General features: G+C 47.0%; 1 protein-coding gene across 8 annotated transcripts in view; it reads left to right on the forward strand.

Moving 5' to 3' along the window:
• Positions 1-20504, forward strand: part of DCTN1 (dynactin subunit 1) — a 246862-nt gene that overhangs the window by 98059 nt on the left and 128299 nt on the right. For 5 of the 8 annotated variants that reach the window (XR_008848719.1, XM_056545878.1, XM_056546015.1 and 2 more), the window contains exons 6-16: positions 1982-2002; positions 7542-7562; positions 10744-10935; positions 11015-11212; positions 11289-11493; positions 13463-13541; positions 13615-13774; positions 14693-14797; positions 18407-18598; positions 18679-18795; positions 18889-19041. Coding sequence is in view for 7 of the 8 variants with exons in the window: in XM_056545878.1 (XP_056401853.1) it covers positions 1982-2002; positions 7542-7562; positions 10744-10935; positions 11015-11212; positions 11289-11493; positions 13463-13541; positions 13615-13774; positions 14693-14797; positions 18407-18598; positions 18679-18795; positions 18889-19041 (1443 nt within the window). In the remaining variant the exon portion in view is untranslated. The remainder of the gene's footprint in view (positions 1-1981; positions 2003-7541; positions 7563-10743; positions 10936-11014; positions 11213-11288; positions 11494-13462; positions 13542-13614; positions 13775-14692; positions 14798-18406; positions 18599-18678; positions 18796-18888; positions 19042-20504) is intronic. The other 3 variants (XM_056545796.1, XM_056545956.1, XM_056545625.1) reach the window with 2 other exon arrangements.

Raw genomic sequence — 20504 nt, forward strand, 5'->3', positions numbered from 1 at the left:
TGCTTAAACTGTAGAGAGAGAGCGGGGTGCTGCTTAAACTGCAGAGAGAGAGAGCGGGGTGCTGCTTAAACTGCAGAGAGAGAGAGCGGGGTACTGCTTAAACTGCAGAGAGAGAGAGAGCGGGGTGCTGCTTTAACTGCAGAGAGAGAGAGGGAGCGGGTGCTGCTTAAACTGCAGAGAGAGAGCGGGGTGCTGCTTAAACTGTAGAGAGAATGCGGGGTGCGGCTTAAACTGTAGAGAGAGAGCGGGGTGCTGCTTAAACTGCAGAGAGAGAGAGCGGGGTGCTGCTTAAACTGCAGAGAGAGAGAGCGGGGTGCTGCTTAAACTGCAGAGAGAGAGAGAGCGGGGTGCTGCTTAAACTGCAGAGAGAGAGAGCGGGGTGCAGCTTAAACTGTAGAGAGAGAGAGCGGGGTGCTGCTTAAACTGCAGAGAGAGAGAGCGGGGTGCTGCTTAAACTGCAGAGAGAGAGAGCGGGGTGCTGCTTAAACTGCAGAGAGAGAGAGCGGGGTGCTGCTTAAACTGCAGAGAGAGAGAGTGGGTGCTGCTTAAACTGCAGAGAGAGAGAGCGGGTGCTGCTTAAACTGCAGAGAGAGAGAGCGGGGTGCTGCTTAAACTGCAGAGAGAGAGAGCGGGTGCTGCTTTAACTGTAGAGAGAGAGAGCGGGTGCTGCTTTAACTGTAGAGAGAGAGAGTGGGGTGCTGGTTAAACTGTAGAGAGAGAGAGCGGGGTGTGGCTTAAACTGTAGAGAGAGCGGAGTGCTGCTTAAACTGTAGAGAGAGAGAGAGCGGAGTGCTGCTTAAACTGTAGAGAGAGAGAGAGCGGGGTGCTGCTTAAACTGTAGAGAGAGAGAGAGAGCGGAGTGCTGCTTAAACTGTAGAGAGAGAGAGCGGAGTGCTGCTTAAACTGTAGAGAGAGAGAGCGGAGTGCTGCTTAAACTGTAGAGAGAGAGAGAGCGGAGTGCTGCTTAAACTGTAGAGAGAGAGAGAGAGCGGAGTGCTGCTTAAACTATAGAGAGAGAGAGCGGAGTGCTGCTTAAACTGTAGAGAGAGAGAGCGGAGTGCTGCTTAAACTGTAGAGAGAGAGAGCGGAGTGCTGCTTAAACTGTAGAGAGAGAGAGAGAGAGCGGAGTGCTGCTTAAACTGTAGAGAGAGAGAGCGGAGTGCTGCTTAAACTGTAGAGAGAGAGAGAGAGCGGAGTGCTGCTTAAACTGTAGAGAGAGAGCGGAGTGCTGCTTAAACTGTAGAGAGAGAGCGGAGTGCTGCTTAAACTGTAGAGAGAGAGCGGAGTGCTGCTTAAACTGTAGAGAGAGAGAGAGCGGGGTGCTGCTTAAACTGCCAACAGCACCCATGATATTTCTGCTGGGTTAGTAAGTTGGGGTACACTGGTAATATAAGGGGCTCCCGCCTTCTGCCCGCTGGCACCACAATATCTTCCCTCCATAAACATTGAATTCTATAAATCTGTAGGTTTCTGGCAGTCGCCCGTATATCCCCGCGTTGGTTTCTAAGGATTCTGGAGCGTCCTGGCATTACCGGTGTTAACCCCTCCTGTGCCTGGCAGAGAAGTGGTCCAGCGATGAATGCTGCCCGGTTGCCAGGTTACGCTCGCTCCTCCTTTGTGTCTCGGCCCCTCCTCCTCCTCCTCTGGATATAGAGAAGCTCCTGAGCCATTAATCCGTACACAAGGTCTTCCCGGGAGGGAGCGGAGGCCGATGCTGATGTAATCGGTGCACGGGGCGGTGGTTACACAGGCTGGGACGTACGGCGGTGCCGCATCCCTGAAGGAGGAGGAGGAGGGGGGTGGCATGGAGAATCCCGGCACTGACTGTCAGGGGGGAGCGTCGGCCGGATCTCCAGCCATGGATCCATCACCGTAGAGAAGCTGCGGCCATTTGCAGCGATTGTGGCTGCGCTCCTGTGATTTCATGTCCTAACACTTCTCTTCTCTTTATTCCTCACCTTGCCCTTGTGTGACCATGAAGCAGGCACCGACGACTAGGAAGGTACCCGCTCCCCCATCCTGCACCCGCTGTCTTGTGCCCCCTGTACCTGTGTATGCATGATGTGTTAGTGAGGAGCTGCAGAGCGTCTCTCCATCACTGAGGCCTCCATGGGGGGGGGTCTGTAGCCGTGCCCATCTTATGTGGTGGCAGCAGCACACGGAGGGCACCACCCCCAATATCCTCAAGTCCTTCACTCGTCCTCTCCTGTCACTTAGAAAGCTGGGTGGTGAGCAGTACGGGATGTGGCGCTATAGAACTAGGGCAGAGTGGCATTTCAGATCCCATGGGGACCGCCTCCTGCAGGGATTGCCACACTACTTTCCTGGAGTCCTGACTGGTATATTGACCTAGTTATTTACCTATATAAGGATGGGACAGCTTTGATGTCCAGGGGTCTAGGAGAGCGGAGTGACCGTGGGTGGCAGCTAGAATTGCCATGTTAGGATACGATATAGATTAGAGATGGTAGCAGTGGTGGGCATCATTATTAGAGATCACCCAGCTTTCCCAGGATAGGATATAGATTAGCTATGATAAAAGTGATGCAGATCACTGATATTACAGACCACTCAGCTTTCCCAGGATAGGATAATGTTTAGAGATAATAGTGATGGAGATCATTGATATTAGCGTTGACTCAGCTTTCCCAGGATAGGATATAGATTAGAAATAATAGTAGTGGGTGGTGATCATTGATTTTTAGATCATTCAGCTTTCCCAGGATAGAATACAGATCAGAGATTATAGAAGTGGTGGGAATAATTGATATTAGAGATCACTCAGCTTTCCCAGGATAGGATATAGATTATAGAAGTGGTTAAAATAATTAATATTTAGGATCATTCCACTTTCCCAGGATAGAATATAGATTAGAGATGATAAGTGGTGGAGATCATTATTAGCAATCACTCAGCTTTCCCAGGAAAGGATATAGCATGAAGATCATTGATATTAGGGTCCACTCAGCTGTCCTGGGGTATGGTACAGATTAGAGAAAATAGTAGTGGTGGAGAAATCATTGATATTAGCGATCACTCAGCTTTCCCAGGATATGATCTAGATTAGAGATAATATTGCTGGTGGTAGTGATTATTAGAGATCACTCAGCTTTCCTAGGATAGCATATAGATTAGAGATGATAGATGTTATGGAGATAATTGATGTTAGAGGTCACTCAGCTTTTCCAGGGTCGGATATGGATTAGAGATAATAATGATGGAGATCATTGATAGTAAAGATCACCCAGCTTTTTTAGGATATGATATAGATTGGGGTTGATCGAAGTGGCGGTGATCATTAATATTAGAGATCACTCAGCTTTCCCAGGATAGTTTATATATTAGAGATGATAGATGTTATGGAGAAAATTGATGTTAGAGATCACTCAGCTTTTCAAGGGTAGGATAAAGATTCGAGAAATGTTGTGCTGGAGATCATTGATACTAGAGATCACTCAGCTTTCTCAGGATAGGATATAGATTAGGGATGATCGAAGTGGCGGTGATCATTTATATTAGGGATGACTCAGCTTTCCCAGGATAGCATATAGATTAGAGATGACAGGTTATGGAAATAATTGATGTTAGAGATCACTCAGCTTTTCCAGGGTCGGATATGGATTAGAGATAATAGTGGTGGAGATCATTATTATTAGAGATCACTCCGCTTTTTTAGTATATGATATAGATTAGAGATGGTCGAAGTGGTGGTAATCATTGATTTTAGAGATCACTCAGCTTTCCCAGGATTGGATATAGATTAGAGATGATAGATGTTATGGAGATAATTGATGTTAGAGATCACTCAGATTTTCCAGGGTAGGATAAAGATTCAAGATAACAGTAGTGCTGGCAATCACTCAGCTTTCCCAGGGTAGCATATAGATCAGAGATGATAGAATTGGTGAGGAAATCCTTGATATTAGAGATCACTCAGCTTTCCCAGGGTAGCATATAGATTAGAGATGATAGATATTATGGAGATAATTGATGTTAGAGATAACTCAGCTTTTCCAGGGTAGGATAAAGATTCAAGATAACAGTAGTGCTGAAGATAACTCAGCTTTTCCAGGGTAGGATAAAGATTCAAGATAACAGTAGTGCTGGAGATCACTCAGCTTTGCCAGGGTAGCATATAGATCAGAGATGATAGAATTGGGGAGGAAATCCTTGATATTAGAGATCACTCAGCTTTCCCAGTGTAGCATATAGATTAGAGATGATAGATATTATGGAGATAATTGATGTTAGAGATCACTCAGCTTTCCCAGGCTAACATATAGATTAGAGATGATAGATATTATGGAGATAATTGATGTTAGAGATCACTCAGCTTTCCAAGGATAACATATAGATTAGAGATGATAGATATTATGGAGATAATTGATGTTAGAGATCACTCAGCTTTCCAAGGATAACATATAGATTAGAGATGATAGATATTATGGAGATAATTGATGTTAGAGATCACTCAGCTTTCCCAGGCTAACATATAGATTAGAGATGATAGAATTGGTGGGGAAACATAGCCTGGATTTAACCCTTTTAAGGTTTGGATAATTAAAAATGTTTCCATTCATTGATATGTGTTTCCCAACCTAGGTGCCTCCAGCTGTTGCAAAACTACAACTCCCAGCATGCCCGGACAGCCTGAGGCACCCTGGTTGGGAAACCCTGATATACTGTTGTGACCTGATACATTGTTACAGTGTAGCAGATGAGGCGCCCCCTTCTGTATCCTCCTGGTATCACAGTGTATACATTGGATTACTGACACTGTCACGATGGGTTAATCCCTGATCTCTGGGGTCTGCAGCTAAAGAATCCTCCTCCCCCGCCCTGCAGACTATTGTGAGGCTCCATAACAATGACGCCTGTGAATGAGGCCTCTGTGCAGCTCCTGCTTGGCATGCCAGCTGTGTACCCCGTATATACCAGCACTGAGCGGGGGACGTGCCCGGCCAGCACACCCGTCCGCTGCCCGTCAGGAGGAGGCAAATATCCTGCACTAACTGCTGCATGATCTCCATATAATGCCCAGTCATTGTGAGAACAATGTGTTACATCCAGAGCTGCGCTCACTATTCTGCTGTCACATCACGTCTTCTCCTTCAGAGCTGCACTCACTATTCTGCTGTCACATCACATCTTATCCTCCAGAGCTACACTCACTATTCTGCTGTGACATCATGTCTTATCCTCCAGAGCTGCACTCACTATTCTGCTGTCACATCACGTCTTATCCTCCAGAGCTGCACTCACTATTCTGCTGTCACATCACATCTTATCCTCCAGAGCTGCACTCACTATTCTGCTGTCACATCATGTTTTATCCTCCAGAGCTGCACTCACTATTCTTCTGTCACATTGAGTCTTATCCTCCAGAGCTGCACTCACTATTCTACTGTCACATCATGTCTTATCCTCCAGAGCTGCACTCACTATTCTGCTGTCACATCACGTCTTATCCTCCAGAGCTGCACTCACTATTCTGCTGTCACATCACATCTTATCCTCCAGAGCTGCACTCACTATCCTGCTGTCACATCATGTTTTATCCTCCAGAGCTGCACTCACTATTCTTCTGTCACATCGAGTCTTATCCTCCAGAGCTGCACTCACTATTCTACTGTCACATCATGTCTTATCCTCCAGAGCTGCACTCACTATTCTGCTGTCACATCACGTCTTATCCTCCAGAGCTGCACTCACTATTCTGCTGTCACATCACATCTTATCCTCCAGAGCTGCACTCACTATTCTGCTGTCACATCATGTTTTATCCTCCAGAGCTGCACTCACTATTCTTCTGTCACATCGAGTCTTATCCTCTAGAGCTGCACTCACTATTCTACTGTCACATCATGTCTTATCCTTCAGAGCTGCACTCACTATTCTGCTGTCACATCACGTCTTATCCTCCAGAGCTGCACTCACTATTCTGCTGTCACATCACATCTTATCCTCCAGAGCTGCACTCACTATCCTGCTGTCACATCATGTTTTATCCTCCAGAGCTGCACTCACTATTCTTCTGTCACATCGAGTCTTATCCTCCAGAGCTGCACTCACTATTCTACTGTCACATCATGTCTTATCCTCCAGAGCTGCACTCACTATTCTGCTGTCACATCACGTCTTATCCTCCAGAGCTGCACTCACTATTCTGCTGTCACATCACATCTTATCCTCCAGAGCTGCACTCACTATTCTGCTGTCACATCATGTTTTATCCTCCAGAGCTGCACTCACTATTTTTCTGTCACATCGAGTCTTATCCTCTAGAGCTGCACTCACTATTCTACTGTCACATCATGTCTTATCCTTCAGAGCTGCACTCACTATTCCTCTTTCACATCACATCTTATCCTCCAGAGCTGCACTCACTATTCCGCTGTCACATCACGTGTTATCCTCCAGAGCTGCACTCAGTATTCTGCTGTTACATGATGTCTTATCCTCCAGAGCTGCACTTATTATTCTGCTGTTACATTATTTCTTATCCAGAGCTGCACTCACTATTCTGCTGTCACATCATGTCTTATCCTATTTAGCTGCACTCACTATTCTGCTGTCACATCATGTCTTATGCTCCAAAGCTGCACTCACTATTCTGCTGTTACATCATGTCTTATCCTTCAGAGCTGCACTCACTATTCTACTGTCACATCACGTCTTATCCTCCAGAGCTGCACTCACTATTCTGCTGTTACATCACGTCTCATCCTGCAGAGCTGCAATTACTTTTCTGCTGTCTTATCCTCCAGTCACCTCCAGAGCTGCACTCGCTATTTTTCTCTTACATCACATCTTATACACTAGTCACCTCCAGAGCTGCACTCACTATTCTGCTGTTAAATCATGCCTAATCCTTCAGTCACCTCCAGAGCTGCACTCACTATTCTGCTCTTAAATCACATCTTATCCTCCAGTCACCTCCAGAGCTGCACTCACTATTCAGCTGTTACATCATGTCTTATCCTCCAGAGCTGCACTCACTCTTCTGCTCATACATGATGTCATATTATCCAGTCACATCCAGAGCTGCACTCAGTATTCTGCTCTTACATCACATCTTATCCTCCAGTCACCTCCAGAGCTGCACTCAGTATTCTCCTTTACATCACATCTTATCCTCCAGTCACCTCCAGAGCTGCACTCAGTATTCTCCTTTACATCACATCTTATCCTCCAGTCACCTCCAGAGCTGCACTCACTATTCTCCTCTTACATCACATCTTATCCTCCAGTCACCTCCAGAGCTGCACTCACTATTCTCCTTTACATCACATCTTATCCTCCAGTCACCTCCAGAGCTGCACTCACTCTGCTGCTCTTACATGATGTCATATTATCCAGTCCCCCTCGGTTGTAGAATAGTGATTTGAGCTCTGGAGGTGACTGGAGTAAATAGGTTCTCGCGGTGTTATATGTAGAGGTGTTTGGATGCGTCTCCCGGATATCACTAAACCCTGTTGGTGTCTTCTCTCCTCCGCTGCTGACGCTTCTCCTGTCTGTCACTTCCTGCCGCTTCTCCACAGATCACCACCCGCCGCACCAAGGTGAGCGCCACAATCAGCGCCGCAGCGTTTCAGTGTGTGGGTGAATGTGACGTCCTTTGTGGACCCTGGAACTTGGGGCGGGGGGGGGGGATGCATTGGGTAATGCTTTGTACTAATGCTGGATCGGGCTCTGTGCGCTCCCATCTGACCATTGGGGGTCATACAGTACATAGGGGGCGCTATGACCTGGGCTCCTCCTCATGCACGGAGTAGGAAGACCCCTGTTTATACTTGTTTGTACCTTGTGATTATTTTTTCCTATCTCATCCTATTATAATTTGCGTCACTGTGCGTGTGGACCAGTGTTTCCCAACCAGGGTGTCTCCAGCTGTTTCAAAACTACAACTCACAGCATGCCCGGACAGCCGAAGGCTGTCCGGGCATGCTGGGAGTTGTAGTTTTGCAACAGCTGCAGGCACCCTGGTTGGGAAACACTGGTGTGGACTGACCTGGACTGTATGATACACAGCTCTGCTACATCTGTGAGTGCTCTCTTAAAGGGGTACTCCGGTGGAAAACGTTTTTTATTTATTTATTTATTTATTTATTTTTTTAATCAACTGGTGCCAAAAAGTTAAACAGATTTGTAAATGACTTCTATTAAAAAATCGTAATCCTTCCAGTACTTATTAGCTGCTGAATACTACAGAGGAAATTATTTTCTTTTTGGAACACAGAGCTCTCTGCTGACATCACGAGCACAGTGCTCTCTGCTGACACCTCTGTCCATTTTAGGAACTGTCCAGAGTAGGAGAAAATCCCCATAGAAAACATATTCTGCTCTGGACAGTTCCTAAAATGGACAGAGATGTCAATAGAGAGCACTGTGCTCGTGATGTCAGCAGAGAGCTCTAGTCCAAAAAGAAAAGAATTCCCTCTGTAGTATTCAGCAGCTAATAAGTACTGGAAGGATTAAGATTTTTTAATAAAAGTAATTTACAAATTTGTTTAAATTTCTGGCACCAGTTGATTTAAAAAAAAAAAATTTAATAAAATAATTTACAACGGAGTACCCCTTTAACTAAGCCTGAGGGGTCCTCAGTGATGTCTGTAGGACCCCCAGTATGATGGTAGATATGACTGCGGTATTATAGGGTGTGGGGTCTTCAGTGATGTCTGTAGGACCCCAGTATGATGGTAGATATGACTGCGGTATTATAGGGTGAGGGGTCCTCAGTGATGTCTGTAGGACCCCAGTATGATGATAGATATGACTGCGGTATTATAGGATGTGGGGTCCTCAGTGATGTCTGTAGGACCCCAGTATGATGGTAGATATGACTGCGGTATTATAGGGTGTGGGGTCCTCAGTGATGTCTGTAGGACCCCAGTATGATGGTAGATATGACTGCGGTATTATAGGATGTGGGGTCCTCAGTGATGTCTGTAGGACCCCAGTATGATGGTAGATATGACTGCGGTATTATAGGATGTGGGGTCCTCAGTGATGTCTGTAGGACCCCGGTATGATGGTAGATATGACTGCGGTATTATAGGGTGAGGGGTCCTCAGTGATGTCTATAGGACCCCCAATATGATGGTAGATATGACTGCGGTATTATAGGATGTGGGGTCCTCAGTGATGTTTGTAGGACCCCGGTATGATGGTAGATATGACTGCGGTATTATAGGGTGTGGGGTCCTCAGTGATGTCTATAGGACCCCAGTATGATGGTAGATATGACTGCGGTATTATAGGGTGTGGGGTCCTCAGTGATGTCTGTAGGACTCCAGTATGATGGTAGATATGACTGCGGTATTATAGGGTGTGGGGTCCTCAGTGATGTCTTTAGGACCCCAGTATGATGGTAGATATGACTGCGGTATTATAGGATGTGGGGTCCTCAGTGATGTCTGTAGGACCCCAGTATGATGGTAGATATGACTGCGGTATTATAGGGTGTGGGGTCCTCAGTGATGTCTGTAGGACCCCAGTATGATGGTAGATATGACTGCGGTATTATAGGGTGAGGGGTCCTCAGTGATGTCTGTAGGACCCCAGTATGATGGTAGATATGATTGCGGTATTATAGGGTGAGGGGTCCTCAGTGATGTCTGTAGGACTCCAGTATGATGGTAGATATGACTGCGGTATTATAGGATGTGGGGTCCTCAGTGATGTCTGTAGGACCCCAGGATGATGGTAGATATGACTGCGGTATTATAGGGTGAGGGGTCCTCAGTGATGTCTGTAGGACTCCAGTATGATGGTAGATATGACTGCGGTATTATAGGATGTGGGGTCCTCAGTGATGTCTGTAGGACCCCAGTATGATGGTAGATATGACTGCGGTATTATAGGGTGTGGGGTCCTCAGTGATGTCTGTAGGACCCCAGTATGATGGTAGATATGACTGCGGTATTATAGGGTGTGGGGTCCTCAGTGATGTCTGTAGGACCCCAGTATGATGATAGCTATGACTGCGGTATTATAGGATGTGGGGTCCTCAGTAATGTCTGTAGGACCCCGGTATGATGGTAGATATGACTGCGGTATTATAGGGTGAGGGGTCCTCAGTGATGTCTGTAGGACCCCGGTATGATGGTAGATATGACTGCGGTATTATAGGATGAGGGGTCCTCAGTGATGTCTGTAGGACCCCAGTATGATGGTAGATATGACTGCGGTATTATAGGGTGAGGGGTCCTCAGTGATGTCTGTAGGACCCCAGTATGATGGTAGATATGACTGCGGTATTATAGGGTGTGGGGTCCTCAGTGATGTCTATAGGACCCCAGTATGATGGTAGATATGATTGCGGTATTATAGGGTGTGGGGTCCTCAGTGATGTCTGTAGGACCCCAGTATGATGGTAGATATGACTGCGGTATTATAGGGTGTGGGGTCCTCAGTGATGTCTGTAGGACCCCAGTATGATGGTAGATATGACTGCGGTATTATAGGATGTGGGGTCCTCAGTGATGTCTGTAGGACCCCAGTATGATGGTAGATATGACTGCGGTATTATAGGATGAGGGGTCCTCAGTGATGTCTGTAGGACCCCGGTATGATGGTAGATATGACTGCGGTATTATAGGGTGTGGGGTCCTCAGTGATGTCTATAGGACCCCCAATATGATGGTAAGTATCACTACAGCAGCATACACTTACCTGCTGATGTGAAGGTTTTCTCAGTGATGTATTGTCCTTTCCATTTAATAATGTCCGTCCTGCTTACAGCCCACTCGCCCGTCCAGCTCTGCGGCATCCAGTGGTACAGCCGGGGCCTCAGGATCAGCATCAGCATCATGTGGGGAGATCAGCAGCAGCGAGCCCAGCACTCCGGCACAGACCCCTCTAGCGGCTCCTATCATCCCTTCACCCTCATTGACTTCTCCAGTGGCCCCATTGCCGGCCCCGGGGCCCTCCAAGGTAAGGACAGTGATTGCTTTCTTTCTGATTGGTCAGTCAGTACACGGGTTCTTGACTTCCTAACCTGCTATCTCTGCAGGAAGAGGAAAGTCTGAGGGCCCAGGTGAAAGATCTGGAGGAGAAACTAGAGACTCTGAAGATGAAGAGAGCCGAGGACAAGACCAAGCTGAAGGAGCTGGAGAAGTCCAAGCTTCAACTGGAGCAGCTGCAGGAATGGAAGAGCAAGATCCAGGAGCAGCAGGCCGACCTCCAGCGCCAGCTCAAGGAGGCCAAGAAGGTGGGTGACCCGCGCAGGAGAGACACCACGTACAGGACAGGGCAGCACATTAAACCATCATGTCTTCTCCATACAGGAGGCCAAGGAAGCTCTGGAGGCCCAAGAGCGCTACATGGAGGAGATGGCGGACACGGCCGATGCCATAGAGATGGCTACGCTGGATAAGGAGATGGCTGAGGAGCGAGCCGAATCCTTACAGCAGGAAGTGGAGACCATGAAGGAGAAGGTGGAGGAGCTGACTATGGACCTGGAGATTCTCAAACATGAGATAGAAGAGAAAGGTAAATTGAGACATGGTGAAGTAATGTACCGGGGGTGGAGATTATATCGGGACATGGTGGAGTAATTTACCGGGGGTGGAGATTATATCGGGACATGGTGGAGTAATGTACCGGGGGTGGAGTGTATATCGGGACATGGTGGAGTGTATATCGGGATATGGTGGAGTAATGTATGGGGGGTGGAGATGATATCGGGATATGGTGGAGTAATGTACCAGGGTTGGAGTGTATATCAGGACATGGTGGAGTAATGTACCAGGGGTGGAGTGGATATCGGGACATGGTTGAGTAAAGTACTGGGGGTGGGGGTGGAGTGTATATCAGGACATGGTGGAGTAATGTACCATGGGTGGAGTGTATATCGGGATATGGTGGAGTAATGTACCACGGGTGGAGTGGATATCGGGACATGGTTGAGTAAAGTACTGGGGGTGGGGGTGGAGTGTATATCAGGACATGGTGGAGTAATGTACCATGGGTGGAGTGTATATCGGGATATGGTGGAGTAATGTACCAGGGGTGGAGTGGATATCAGGACATGGTTGAGTAAAGTACTGGGGGTGGAGTGTATATCGGGACATGGTGGAGTAATATACCGGGGGTGGAGATTATATCAGGACATGGTGGAGTAATGTACCGGGGGGTGGAGTGTATATCGGGATATGGTGGAGTAATGTACCGGGGGTGGAGTGTATATCGGGATATGGTGGAGTAATGTACCGGAGGTGGAGTGTATATCGGGACATGGTGGAGTAATGTACCGGGGGTGGAGATTATATCGGGACATGGTGGAGTAATGTATCGGGGGTGGAGTGTATATCGGGATATGGTGGAGTAATGTACCGGGGGTGGAGTGTATATCGGGACATGGTGGAATAATGTATCGGGGGTGGAGTGTATATCGGGATATGGTGGAGTAATGTATCGGGTGTGGAGTGTATATCGGGACATGGTGGAGTAATGTACCGGGGGTGGAGATTATATCGGGACATGGTGGAGTAATGTACCGGGGGTGGAGATTATATCGGGACATGGTGGAGTAATGTATCGGGGGTGGAGTGTATATCGGGACATGGTGGAGTAATGTATCGGGGGTGGAGTGTATATCGGGATATGGTGGAGTAATGTACTGGTGGTGGAGTGTATATCGGGATATGGTGGAGTAATGTATCGGGGGTGGAGTGTATGTCGGGATATGGTGGAGTAATGTATCGGGGGTGGAGTGTATGTCGGGATATGGTGGAGTGTATAGCGGGATATGGTGGAGTAATGTACTGGCGGTGGAGTGTATATCGGGATATGGTGGACAGGATCAGGGTTTTCATACCATGGACTCTCTTAGTTACTGTCTGGTCATTTTATAGATTTGCTGGTTTGTTGTCTCTTGGCCCTGGAGTTTGATTCTCTATACAGTGTGTGTATATATATATATATATATATATATATATATATATATATATGTTCTGTCTCCTATATCTGTAGGGTCTGATTCTCTATACAGTGTATATATATATGTTCTGTCTCCTATATCTGTAGGGTCTGATTCTCTTTACTGTGTGTGTGTGTGTATATATATATATATATATGTTCTGTCTCCCATATCTGTAGGGTCTGATTCTCTATACAGTGTATATATATATATATATATATATATATATGTTCTGTCTCCTATATCTGTAGGGTCTGATTCTCTATACAGTGTATATATATATGTTCTGTCTCCTATATCTGTAGGGTCTGATTCTCTTTACTGTGTGTGTGTGTGTGTATATATATATATATATATGTTCTGTCTCCCATATCTGTAGGGTCTGATTCTCTATACAGTGTATATATATATATATATATATATATATATATATGTTCTGTCTCCTATATCTGTAGGGTCTGATTCTCTATACAGTGTATATATATATATATATATATATATATATATATATATATAATGTTCTGTCTCCTATATCTGTAGGGTCTGATGGAGCGGCATCCAGTTACCAGGTGAAGCAGCTGGAAGAACAGAATGCCAGGCTGAAGGAAGCTCTGGTCAGGTAAGTGGCCCCTGTGGCCCTATACATTCTGTCATCCATCAGGCAGAGATCCTGATCCTTGCCCCTCTTTTAGGATGAGGGATCTGTCGGCCTCAGAGAAGCAGGAACACGTCCGGGTGCAGAAACAGCTGGAGAAAAAGAACGCAGAGCAGGACAGTCTGAGACAGCAGAAGGAGAAGCTGCAGGAGGAGGCGTCACACATGGAGAAGACCATTGATGAACTGAAGGAACAGGTAATAGTCCTGGAAATAGTCACTGACCAAATACTGATTACATGATTACATGGCGTCTGCAGTAATAGTCCTGGAAATAGTCACTGACCAAATACTGATTACATGGTGACTGCAGTAATAGTCCTGGAAATAGTCACTGACCAAATACTGATTACATGGTGTCTGCTGTAATAGTCCTGGAACTAGTCACTGACCAAATACTGATTACATGGTGTCTGCTGTAATAGTCCTGGAACTAGTCACTGACCAAATACTGATTACATGGTGTCTGCTGTAATAGTCCTGGAACTAGTCACTGACCAAATACTGATTACATGGTATCTGCTGTAATAGTTCTGGAACTAGTCACTGACCAAATACTGATTACATGGTGTCTGCTATAATAGTCCTGAAACTAGTCACTGACCAAATACTGATTGCATGTTGTCTGCTGTAATAGTCCTGGAACTAGTCACTGACCAAATACTGATTACATGGTGTCTGCTGTAATAGTCCTGGAACTAGTCACTGACCAAATACTGATTACATGGTGTCTGCTGTAATAGTCCTGGAACTAGTCACTGACCAAATACTGATTACATGGTGTCTGCTGTAATAGTCCTGGAACTAGTCACTGACCAAATACTGATTACATGGTGTCTGCTGTAATAGTCCTGGAACTAGTCACTGACCAAATACTGATTACACGGTGTCTGCTGTAATAGTCGTAGAACTAGTCACTGACCAAATACTGATTACATGGTGTCTGCTGTAATAGTCCTGGAAATAGTCACTGACCAAATACTGATTACATGGTGTCTGGTGTAATAGTCCTGGAACAAGTCACTGACCAAATACTGATTACATGGTGTCTGCTGAAATAGTCCTGGAGCTAGTCACTGACCAAATACTGATTACCAGTGGTCACGTGTTGTTTAGGTGGATGCTGCTCTGGGAGCTGAAGAAATGGTGGAAACGCTGACCGAAAGGAACCTGGACCTGGAGGAGAAAGTCCGAGAACTGCGAGAGACTGTCACCGACCTGGTATGAAGTACTCACACAATACGTGTCCTGCATGATGGAGGAGTGTAGAGTTCTGCAACCAAACTACTATCCTGGTGAACAACTGTAGAGCTCTGTCCTGGTTATATAATCCCTGGTGGACAACTGTAGAGCTCTGTCCTGGTTATATAATCCCTGGTGGACAACTGTAGAGCTCTGTCCTGGTTATATAATCCCTGGCGGGCCAGTATAGAACTATTTTATCCCTGGTGGGTCAGTGTGGAACTCTATTCTGGTTATATATAATCCCTGGTGGGTCAGGGTAGAGCTCTGTCCTGTGTATATAGTCCCTGGCGGGTCAATGTAGAGCTCTGTCCTGGTTATATATTCCCTGGTGGGTCAGTGTAGAACTCTATTCTGGTTATATATAATCCCTGGTGGGTCAGTTTAGAGCTCTGTCCTGGTTATTTAATCCCTGGTGGGTCAGTGTAGAGCTCTGTCCTGGTTATATATTCCCTGGCGGGTTAGTGTAGAGCTCTGTCCTGGCTTTATATTCTTTGGCTGGTCAGTGTAGAGCTCTATGTTGTATATATGTTCCCTGTTGGGTCAATTTAAAGCTTTATTCTGGTTATATATTCCCTGGTGGGTCAGTGTAGAGCTCTGTCCTGGTTATATAATCCTTGGTGGGTCAGTGTAGACCTCTGTCCTGGTTATATAATCCTTGGTGGGTCAGTGTAGACCTCTGTTTTTTTATATTTCCCTGGTGGGTCAGTATAGAGCTCTGTCCTGGTTATATATTCCCTGGTGGGTCAGTGTAGAGCTCTGTCCTGGTTATACATTCCCTGGTGGGTCAATGTAGAGCTCTGTCCTGGTTCTATCATTCCTGGTGGGTCAGTGTAGAGCTCTGTCCTGGTTACATAATCCCTGGTGGGTCAGTATAGAGCTCTGTCCTGGTTATATATTCCCTGGTGGGTCAGTGTAGAGCTCTGTCCTGGTTATATATTCCCTGGTGGGTCAATGTAGAGCTCTGTCCTGGTTATATCATTCCTGGTGGGTCAGTATAGAGCTCTGTCCTGGTTATATATTCCCTGGTGGGTCAGTGTAGAGCTCTGTCCTGGTTATATATTCCCTGGTGGGTCAATGTAGAGCTCTGTCCTGGTTATATCATTCCTGGTGGGTCAGTGTAGAGCTCTGTCCTGGTTCTATCATTCCTGGTGGGTCAGTGTAGAGCTCTGTCCTGGTTACATAATCCCTGGTGGGTCAGTGTAGAGCTCTGTCCTGGTTATATAATCCCTGGTGGGTCAGTGTAGAGCTCTGTCCTGGTTATATAATCCCTGGTGGGTCAGTGTAGAGCTCTGTCCTGGTTATATAATCCCTGGTGGGTCAGTGTAGAGCTCTGTCCTGGTTATATAATCCCTGGTGGGTCAGTGTAGAGCTCTGTCCTGGTTATATATTCCCTGGTGGGTCAGTGTCGAGCTCTGTCCTGGTCATATAATCCCTGGTGGGTCAGTGTAGAGCTCTGTCCTTGTTATATAATCCCTGGTGGGTCAGTGTAGAGCTCTGTCCTGGTTATATAATCCCTGGTGGGTCAGTGTAGAGCTCTATCCTGGTTATATAATCCCTTGTGGGTCAGTGTAGAGCTCTGTCCTGGTTATATATTCCCTGGTGGGCCAGTGTAGAGCTCTGTCCTTGTTATATAATCCCTGGTGGGTCAGTGTAGAGCTCTGTCCTGGTTATATATTCCCTGGTGGGTCAGTGTAGAGCTCTGTCCTGGTTATATAATCCCTGGTGGGTCAGTGTAGAGCTCTATCCTGGTTATATAATCCCTTGTGGGTCAGTGTAGAGCTCTGTCCTGGTTATATATTCCCTGGTGGGCCAGTGTAGAGCTCTGTCCTTGTTATATAATCCCTGGTGGGTCAGTGTAGAGCTCTGTCCTGGTTATATATTCCCTGGTGGGTCAGTGTAGAGCTCTGTCCTGGTTATATAATCCCTGGTGGGTCAGTGGAGAGCTCTGTCCTGGTTATATAATCCCTGGTAGGTCAGTGGAGATCTCTGTCCTGGTTATATAATCCCTGGTAGGTCAGTGGAGAGCTCTGTCCTGGTTATATATTCCCTGGTGGGTCAGTGTAGATCTCTGTCCTGGTTATATATTCCCTGGTGGGTCAATGTAGAGCTCTGTCCTGGTTATATCATTCCTGGTGGGTCAGTGTAGATCTCTGTCCTGGTTATATAATCCCTGGTGGGTCAGTGTAGCGCTCTGTCCTGGTTATATATTCCCTGGTGGGTCAGTGTAGAGCTCTGTCCTGGTTATATATTCCCTGGTGGGTCAGTGTAGAGCTCTGTCCTGGTTATATATTCCCTGGTGGGTCAGTGTAGAGCTCTGTCCTGGTTATATATTCCCTGGTGGGTCATTGTAGAGCTCTTTCCTGGTTATATATTCCCTGGTGGGTCAGTATAGAGCTCTGTCCTGGTTATATAATCCCTGGTGGGTCAGTGTAGAGCTCTGTCCTGGTTATATATTCCCTGGTGGGTCATTGTAGAGCTCTGTCCTGGTTATATATTCCCTGGTGGGTCAGTATAGAGCTCTGTCCTGGTTATATAATCCCTGGTGGGTCAGTGTAGAGCTCTGTCCTGGTTATATAATCCCTGGTGGGTCAGTGTAGAGCTCTGTCCTGGTTATATAATCCCTGGTGGGTCAGTGTAGAGCTCTGTCCTGGTTATATAATCCCTGGTGGGTCAGTGTAGAGCTCTGTCCTGGTTATATATTCCCTGGTGGGTCAGTGTAGAGCTCTGTCCTGGTTATATAATCCCTGGCGGGTCAGTGTAGAGCTCTGTCCTGGTTATATAATCCCTGGCGGGTCAGTGTAGAGCTCTGTCCTGGTTATATATTCCCTGGTGGGTCATTGTAGAGCTCTTTCCTGGTTATATATTCCCTGGTGGGTCAGTATAGAGCTCTGTCCTGGTTATATAATCCCTGGTGGGTCAGTGTAGAGCTCTGTCCTGGTTATATATTCCCTGGTGGGTCATTGTAGAGCTCTTTACTGGTTATATATTCCCTGGTGGGTCAGTATAGAGCTCTGTCCTGGTTATATAATCCCTGGTGGGTCAGTGTAGAGCTCTGTCCTGTCTATATAGTCCCTGGTAGGTCAGTGTAGAACTCTGTCCTGGTTATATGATCCCTGGTGGGTCAGTGTAGAGCTCTGTCCTGGTTATATAATCCCTGGTGGGTCAGTGTAGAGCTCTGTCCTGGTTATATAATCCCTGGTGGGTCAGTGTAGAGCTCTGTCCTGGTTATATAATCCCTGGTGGGTCAGTGTAGAGCTCTCTCCTGGTTATATAATCCCTGGTGGGTCAGTGGAGAGCTCTGTCCTGGTTATATAATCCCTGGTGGGTCAGTGTAGAGCTCTGTCCTGGTTATATATTCCCTGGTGGGTCAGTGTAGAGCTCTGTCCTGGTTATATAATCCCTGGTGGGTCAGTGTAGAGCTCTGTCCTCGTTATATAATCCCTGGTGGGTCAGTGTAGAGCTCTTTCCTGGTTATATAATCCCTGGTGGGTCAGTGTAGAGCTCTGTCCTGGTTATATAATCCCTGGTGGGTCAGTGTAGAGCTCTGTTTTTTTATATTTCCCCCTCCTTCCTTTATCCCCCCAGGAAGCCATCAATGAGATGAATGATGAGCTGCAGGAGAACGCTCGGGAGACAGAATTGGAGTTACGGGAGCAGCTGGACATGGCCATCGCCCGGGTGCGGGAGGCAGAGAAGCGGGTGGAGGCCGCGCAGGAGACCGTGGCGGATTACCAGCAGACTATAAAGAAGTACCGGGACCTGACTGCCCACCTCCAGGTGATTAAATGACTGTCCCATATGTAGGTCAGGCCTCAAGGGGGCGCACACCGGCACTTACACAGGTTTATGTATTGCAGGAAGTGAATCGGGAGCTGCACAACCAGCAGGAGGCCACCGTGGAGAAGGAGCAGCAGCCGTCGCCCGAAATGTTCGACTTCAAGATTAAGTTTGCTGAGACTAAGGCCCATGCCAAGGTAGGAGGGGGTATAAAGAGGGCACCCGGCATCTGTTGGGTATATAAGATAACAGCTGTAATAATAATATATATAATCTTCTTCTTCTCTCAGGCCATCGAGATGGAGCTGCGCAAGATGGAGGTGAACCAAGCCAACCGCCACGTGTCGCTCCTCACCTCCTTCATGCCTGACAGCTTCCTGCGCCACGGAGGAGACCACGACTGCATCCTGGTGCTGCTGCTCATCCCCAGACTCATCTGCAAGGTCCGAGACCCAGAGGCAGAGGGGATGTATGTCTGTATACCGGAAAGCTGGGTGGCAGCCGACACATATTGGTTGTCATTCCAGGAACCGGCTTGTTGAGTAGGACTACCGTATTTTTCGCCCTATAGGACGCAGCGGCATATAAGACGCACCCAATTTTGAAGGTGCGAAACCTAGAAAAAAAAAAAAGATTCCGAACCCAACAGTGGTCTTCAACCTGCGGACCTCCAGATGTTGCAAAACTACAACTCCCAGCATGCCCGGACAGCCGTTGGCTGTCCGGGCATGCTGGGAGTTGTAGTTTTGCAACATCTGGAGGTCCGCAGGTTGAAGACCACTGGATAGGAGGTAATACTCACGTGTCCCCCCGCCGCTCCGGACCAGTCACCGCTGCCCTGGATGTCGCCCTCCATCACTCTCGCCGCGTCCCCGTCGCTCCGGACGTCTTCTTCCCCGTGATCCACGCTCTCCGTCGCCGTCATCACGCCGCTCCTGTTGGATGATGGGACGACGTGATGACGTTGAAGGAGAGCGCCGGCATGAAGGGGATCCCGGCACGGAGCAGACACCGAAGAGGCAGGTAAGGTCCCTCCCGGTGTCCTGTAAGCTGTTCGGGATGCCGCGATTTCACCGCGACGGTCCCGAGCAGCCGGGTTAGTGTCACTTTCAGTTCAGACGCGGCGGTCACCTTTGATCGCCGCGTCTGAAGGGTTAATACAGGGCATCACCGCGATCGGTGATGTCCTGTATTAGCCACGGGTCCCGGCCGCAGGGACAGCGGCGATAGGTGTGTGTATTCGCCGTATAAGACGCACCAATTTTTTCCCCCGCAGTTTTGGGGAAGAAAAAGCGCGTCTTATACGGCGAAAAATACGGTAAATTATATATGGATTTATTTACGGTCATTAAAAATAATGTCAAACGTTTGGATGGGTTGGGGTCTCACCGGCTATTACTAACGATTGATGGGGGTCTCAGCATTGAGACCTTAAAGGGGTATTCCAGGCAAAAAAAAAATTTATATATATATCAACTGGCTCCGGAAAGTTAAACAGATTTGTAAATTACTTCTATTAAAAAATCTTAATCCTTCCAATAGTTATTAGCTTCTGAAGTTTTCTGTCTAACTGCTCAATGATGATGTCACATCCCGGGAGCTGTGCATGATGGGAGAATATCGCCATAGGAACTGCACAGCTCCCGGGACGTGAGTCATCAGAGAGCAGTTAGACAGAAAACAACAACTGAACTTCAGAAGCTAATAACTATTGGAAGGATTAAGATTGTTTAATAGAAGTCATTTACAAATCTCTTTAACTTTCCGGAGCCAGTTGATGTATATAAAAAAAGGTTTTGCCTGGAATACCCCTTTAAGGTCTCAATGCTGAGACCCCCATCAATCGTTAGTAATAGGTTTTGGCCTGGAATAGCCCTTTAATTGATCGAAACTTTTGACGTGACTG

Source organism: Hyla sarda, chromosome 1 (genome assembly GCF_029499605.1).
Source record: "Hyla sarda isolate aHylSar1 chromosome 1, aHylSar1.hap1, whole genome shotgun sequence".
Lineage (NCBI taxonomy): Eukaryota > Metazoa > Chordata > Amphibia > Anura > Hylidae > Hyla > Hyla sarda.